The sequence below is a fragment of the Pollicipes pollicipes genome, unplaced genomic scaffold (assembly GCF_011947565.3).
Source record: "Pollicipes pollicipes isolate AB1234 unplaced genomic scaffold, Ppol_2.1 Scaffold_5711;HRSCAF=6758_pilon_pilon_pilon, whole genome shotgun sequence".
Lineage (NCBI taxonomy): Eukaryota > Metazoa > Arthropoda > Thecostraca > Pollicipedomorpha > Pollicipedidae > Pollicipes > Pollicipes pollicipes.
This window is the reverse complement of record NW_023596740.1, coordinates 28,751-35,034: the sequence shown is the minus strand read 5'-3', so window position 1 is coordinate 35,034 and position 6,284 is coordinate 28,751. Positions and strand designations below refer to the sequence as shown.

The 6,284-nt window shown below is 56.3% G+C and overlaps 1 protein-coding gene across 1 annotated transcript; it reads left to right on the top strand.

Moving 5' to 3' along the window:
- The first annotated feature begins 1,433 nt into the window (after positions 1 to 1,433).
- Positions 1,434 to 5,673, top strand: LOC119102177 (GPI ethanolamine phosphate transferase 2). Its single transcript, XM_037225527.1, has 8 exons — positions 1,434 to 1,443; positions 1,682 to 1,859; positions 2,133 to 2,342; positions 3,065 to 3,256; positions 3,845 to 3,979; positions 4,382 to 4,444; positions 5,087 to 5,167; positions 5,659 to 5,673. The coding sequence occupies exons 2-8, from the start codon at positions 1,710 to 1,712 to the stop codon at positions 5,671 to 5,673; spliced, it is 846 nt and encodes a 281-aa protein (XP_037081422.1). The 5' UTR covers positions 1,434 to 1,443; positions 1,682 to 1,709.
- The last annotated feature ends 611 nt before the right edge of the window (positions 5,674 to 6,284 follow it).

Sequence of the window (6,284 nt, the reverse complement as noted above, 5' to 3'; positions counted from 1 at the left end):
CGCATTGTCTCAGGCGTCCCCAAACGGTGTAAGAAAAGTTCTGACTGATATTGCGGGCCATGACCCTACGGGCTGCGAATCCTTATGTAACCTACAGCCAGTCCTTCGGGCCCTTACGCCATCCAACCAAACCCTTGATTGGCAGTTCCGGTTGGCCACCCGGGCCACGGACACTGTCCCCCCCCCCATGTACACGTTAATGTCTGCGACGTAGATGTAGCAACAATGGGGTCGCACGCTTGCCACAACCAGGTGCTGGCTGGGCAATGCCACATGCCTAGCCACGGCCATTACCCATTATTCATTGGGTCAGCCCTCATCTGTGGTGGGTAATTCCTGCCACATTGATACCTAAAAGGCAAATACTGGCTATGATGTTGTTAGAATAGATTTTACATCTGCTTTTGCGAGCGTTTATCCTGGTCTCTTATTTATCAGATTATTGCATTTGAGATTAAGTAAGCAGTAAAATGCTGCCCTTGCCCTTGCCTTGCCCTTGCCAGAAAGTTCCAAAAACCTAATTTAGTATTGGAGGTTTGAGAATAACCTTGAAGGGATACATAAATGGTGCTTTACAGACTATAGTAGCGCATTTACATCTGTTTACTCAAAGCATGCAGGGATAACGCTGCCTGCGATGCAACATTCCGGTCAGATTTGTTTTACTTGTGATGCAAGGATAGGATGAATTCCCTGTATGGATCCCCCTTATTATCGGCATGGTCGTTTTTAGTTGGCTGTCTAGTTTTTATGACAGGATTTTTTCCTACACCAAGAACCATTGGACATGTCAAGCCGGTTTGGAACCAAAGGTAAGTGAGAAAGAGATGATTACCTATTGCGTGTCAGAATTTAGAATCGGGAACGTACTGGGTGATGCAATGAATCAGTTGGTGATATTGGATCATAGGCATGAATCAGCCTATGTGTGTGTCTTTAAGTGTTTGGATTTATGTTGTCCATGAACTGAAATAGTTGGGGCAATGTTGCTGCTATGCATGCAATGTCCAGTAGAACATGCATTTTTTACAGTTTTGTATCCAAGGGAGATATTTATTGTCCTAAAATAATTATTGCTTAATGTGTGAGTCCAAAATGACATGAACTGTGCGACTGTGCAAGTAAGCTATGTGTGTAGGTGAAGTTAGCTGCTCACAATGTGCGACCTCAGCTCTGGGCATCCCATCATCAAGCACAGCCTGGCTGACAGCCACATTATCTAAGGAGCATGCCAGTAATCCTGAAATACTTAGTGCTCAAAACTGTTTTCAAAATTAGGCTGCCAAGCTCTATTTTAATTTTGAGTGCAATAACTTGGCTGCCTATGGCTGCTGAGCAGATGTAACTGTTGACTGTTGATTTGGCTGCATGATAATTTCTGTGAAAGACTTGACCCACCCCAAGAGATATTGCAGGTTTCAGGATGTAAAAATCAGCAGCAAGGTAGGTTAACCATATGTTATCAGTTTTCCCCAAAAGCATTCTTGATGCATAAATATTTCTCTAAAAGTTTCAGCTCAGCATGGATCCTAGTTGAGATAAATATATACTAACAGACATGGTAGTTTGCCTAGGAGGTTTTTTGTGCTTGTGCAAGTGCCACACTGATAAATGGCCTGCATGTTTTATCCTGTAAATCATTTATTCTGTATAATGAGTTGGTGAACATTTTTGTTTGCAGCACAGACTCTTCTGGGTCCTCACACAGGATGGCCTGGATGGTAATTGATGCACTGAGGTCAGATTTCACTGTGAACAGAGAGTCAGTGCCATTTCTAGTCAAGATGGAGGCAATGGGGCATTTGAGAACATATGTGGCACTGGCACAACCACCAACTGTGACTCTTCCCAGAGTGAAGGTAAGAATAGCAGTGTTATCCTGCCCATGCAAACTGCTTGAGATCATTCATGCAACTTCTCAGCTTTGTGCTATTGATCAATTTATAATTACCAGATGTGGGTGCAATAAACAATATGTAATTAATATGACTCTGTGTGTGTGCTTTTTGCTTGGTAATCAGAGTATATAATCAAGATTTGCCATCATATTGGTCAACAGTTTTGCAAGACCATTACTAAGAGCCTTACATTAATTCAATGTCCTGTTCCTCTGCACGTGCCTCCGTCGCCAGGCGCTGACCACCGGCACTGTGCCCGAGTTTTTGGACGTTCTGCGGAACTACGACGGCGGCGCGCTGGCGCAGGACAGCCTAGTGCACAGTCTGCGTCGTGCTGGTCGTCGCGTCGTCTTCTACGGCGACGATACGTGGACGCGGCTCTTCCCGGACGCGTTCCTGCGCCACGAGGGCACTCACTCGTTCTTCGTGAACGACTACACGGAGGTGGGCAGCTGCGAGCTGTGCGGCGGGGGCCGACTTCGACGCCACCAGTCTGTGCAGGACACGGTCTCCGTATAGAAACATCTCTACAAAAATCCGCTGCGTCGGTGTTTTCGCATCGTCACGTCAAGGACAAAACAGACTACGGTCTGCCTCGATAGCTCATTTAGTGAACGCTCGCTTTTCGACCCGGCTACCCGTTGCAGAGTGGGTTCGAGTCAGTTTGGGCGCTTGCTATTTGCCTTTGACAGGTATGACCGGCGGCCGGTGGCAGTAGTCGCGCTGAAGGTCGGGTGTCGTCAGAGGGGAGGATGGGCCGTGCTGGTCATTGCTGCACGTTAAACTTCCGCCATCAGATTCTGCCGTTGACCTAGAATTGCACCATTGGGGGGGGGGGGGGGGGGGGCGGGATCAGGGCTCGCACAACGTGCACCCCGTAGCGTAAGCTCCGACCCCATAGACCCATCCACTCAAAAGGTCCAAACTAAATATTCAAAAAACTATCAGCCTGGTCCACAGCGAGTGCTGTTGCACATCACACATTACTGGACTTTGTCCTGCAGTAGACCTGATTTGACTGCCGGACTCTGTCTTGTAGAAGACCGGATTTGACCAGGCTGTGCGTGGTCCCAGGATGGCGACCTTGACTTGCCGTCTGACCTAGTGACCCAGGTCGGTGTATCCTAAGACCCCGAACATCATCATGACCCACTGACCGGCTCCAGGTGGACAACAACGTGACCCGCCACCTAAGCTCTGAGCTGGCGAGGGGCGACTGGGACCTGCTCATCCTGCACTACCTCGGCCTGGACCACATCGGACACCTGGCCGGTCCGGCCAGTCCGCTGATTGGTGCCAAGCTGGCCGAGATGAGTGACGTCATGGAGCAGCTGTATCACGGACTGACAGCCCGCACGGTGAGCGACGCTGCGGACCCGAGCCGTGAAGACCGGGGTGGGTTGGAGGCTAGATCCGGCCGGTGAAAATCGGCGCGGGGTAGAGACGATGCGACTGTAGGCCTGGCCGGTGAAGATCGATGCGGGTTAGAGGCTGTAGGCCCGGCGGGTGAAGACCGGTACGGGGCGGAGGGTCCGACTCATTTCATTTTTGTCTAATTTTCGTAGTGTTGGTACCTTACTTTTATTCGCGTGATCATGGCTTGCGTTCCTCGCGCGCCGCGGCGTCCGGTTGCTTCGCCCGGCGCTCGTGGCCGCCGCGCGCGCCAGGGTGGCGTCGTCGCCGCGTTTGTGTTAGCCACTGAGTGCAAACACCCCGTTATCGAGTGTCAGTTTATAACACTCGGTGTCGTCCCGGTGTGCCTATCATATATGCGCTGGCTGCGGCCACTGGCTCACTATGCAACGGCCTCCTTTTCCCCCATTACCTTTTCGACTTACGCCCAAAGTAAGTCGACTTTCAGTTCCACTTCACGTGTATCACCGTGCGTGCACCGACCAGTCTGCACCCGCCCTGCACCGTCTGACTGGGCGCCGGGCCGCCGCCAGACGGGCCCCCCGCCGGTGCTGGTGGTGTGCGGCGACCACGGCATGAGCGAGGCCGGCAGCCACGGCGGCGCCTCGGCGCCGGAGACGCGCGTGGCGCTCCACTTCGTCAGTCCGATGTACGCCGGCCGGCGGCAGGTGGGCGCAGACCGCTGGCCGCCGGGGCACCCGACGTGACGGCGGCGCTGGCCGCTGACGGGCGGTGGGCGCGGCCAGGCCGAAAACTGCCTTGTGGGTGTGTGCTGCTGTCAGGGGTGGGTGGATGGCTTCTGAGGGGTAAGTAGGGTTTTGTAAATTGCAACGAATTTAACGAACGGTAAAGAAGATAAGCACGCTAGTTACGCTTTACCTATGAATATCGCGGTAATAGTTGCACGATGTTCCTGGGTTCTAAGAATGCTGCTCGGTTCTGACAGCTGTCTGTGCCTGTGAGCTAACTGTTCTCGCCGACCGTCACCTGGCGTTCCGTCCGCCCGTTCGGCGAAGTATCCGCGGCCGGCTGCTCGTCTGCACGTGACCGCGTCCCCGCTGGTCCTGCAGGCAGACCCGGGCCGCGAGGTGCACCAGGTGGACGTGGCGCCCACGTTGGCCGCGCTGCTCGGCGTCGCCACGCCGGCCGAGAGCGTCGGCCGCGTCATCGCTGACGTCATGGCGCCGCTGGACGGCCGCCGGCTGGCCCGCGCGCTGCTGGACAACGGACGGCAGCTGCTGACGCTGTATCAGGAGCAGCCGGAGCACACGGACTCGGGTGAGAGCAGACATGGCGGCCGGGCCCAGGCAGGGTGGCGGCCACTGGGAGCGATGGCCTTGCAGCAGCATTGTTTGAGACCCGCTCATTTGAAAAAAGGAACTTGTTCTCTATTTGCAATGAGCTTGGCTTGTTTCGCCACGTTAAGACGCTTAAAGCGTCGTACAGTGTTCATATGTTTGTGCACAAAGGCTGCGTTTCTGGTGACACCTGCAGTGGACACACACACATGGGTGTCAGATTGCACTGTCTCCTGTCCCTAGGGCAATTCTGTAATTCCAGCAGGCCGTAACCGGTTCGGTGCCGGCACCTTCCGAAAAGTCCCTGTCCGCGTCGCCCCCCCCCCCTTGCTCGTGTCCATCCCCCATCAGCGACACCCCTTCGCGGCAGAGGTGGAGGCTGAGGTGCTGTCGGCGGCGGCGGCTACGCTGCTCCTGCCAGACGCTGACGACGACGCCGTCGAAAGGGCGGCGGCGGCCGCCGGTGGCGCCGCCCAGCGGATGCAGTCCAAACTGCTGTCGGTCACCGCCCGGCACGATGCTGTCTCCATGGCGCTGGGCATCCTGCTACAGCTGACGGTGAGGGAACAGCACTCCCGGCGAGAGAGATGGTGAAGGTCACGTTTTGCTGTGAGTGATGAGGGACAGAGACAGCCCGTCCTTGGCTGAGCTCCTACACATCGGGCGCAGTCCCCTGTGACGTCACATTTAGCTATGGCACGGTTAAAGGGCTGGAAGTCGAAACCGTACAACCTGCGGTGACTGGGATGCCTGTGATATTGGGGTAACAATCTCAGGAACTCCGTGCACCATGCAGAACTGAGCTGTGGTGCTGCCGACGACCATTCGGCTGATTGGTGACCAGTTTGTTTGTTGTGGATGTGCCGGTAGCCTCGGCCATGGTAAGGAGACCGGTACCTCAGCGCGGTATCGCACCGTCTGATGACTGCTTCGACCTTTTCATTTGCTTTCGATGACGCGTATAATGCTCAGCCAAATGGACGGCTGCCGCTCCCACGCTGAGCTCATTTGCGGCTGGTGTTGGCGGGCCGTTGCCGCGTTACCGCCAGGGTCCGGGCGTCTGACCGACCGCCACCGCCGTGCCCGGGCAGACGCTGGTGCTGTCCTGCTGTCCGTCCGGCGCCGGGCGCCCGTCCGCGCCGCTCGCCGCCGGCTGCCTGTTCGGCTCTCTGGCCGGCCTGCTGCTGGTCTGCGGCCTTAGCCCTCACTGCCGGCTCTGCTCGGCCGCCGGCGTCGGCCCGGCCGTGCTGCTGGCTTCGGCGGCGGCGCTGTGTGCAAGCGCACGCGGCCGCCGCCCGTCGCCCCGCGCCGCCGGTGAGTGCGCACCGGCTCGCCGCCGCCGCGCCGTCCTCGGCCCATGGTTCGCTCCATTCCGCCCGTGGGAGGATACGGCGTTGCTTGCTGGTGATGTTGCCGGGTGATGGTGGTGTGCGTGAGCATACTCGTGCAATGCTGACTTGTTTGGGTGACGGGACCTGGTACTAACTTGTAGCGCTGACGGGACGCGTAACAACCCGACGTGTGTGGTCTCAGCGCCCTGTCGCCGCTGAGCTGGCTGCTGTGCGGCGGCTGCGTCCTGCACCTGGTCACCACTCGGCTCCAGCAGCTTCATCGAGGAGGAGCACCAGACCTGGTACTTCCTCAGCAGCACTGCCTGGCTCCTGCTGCTGGCCGC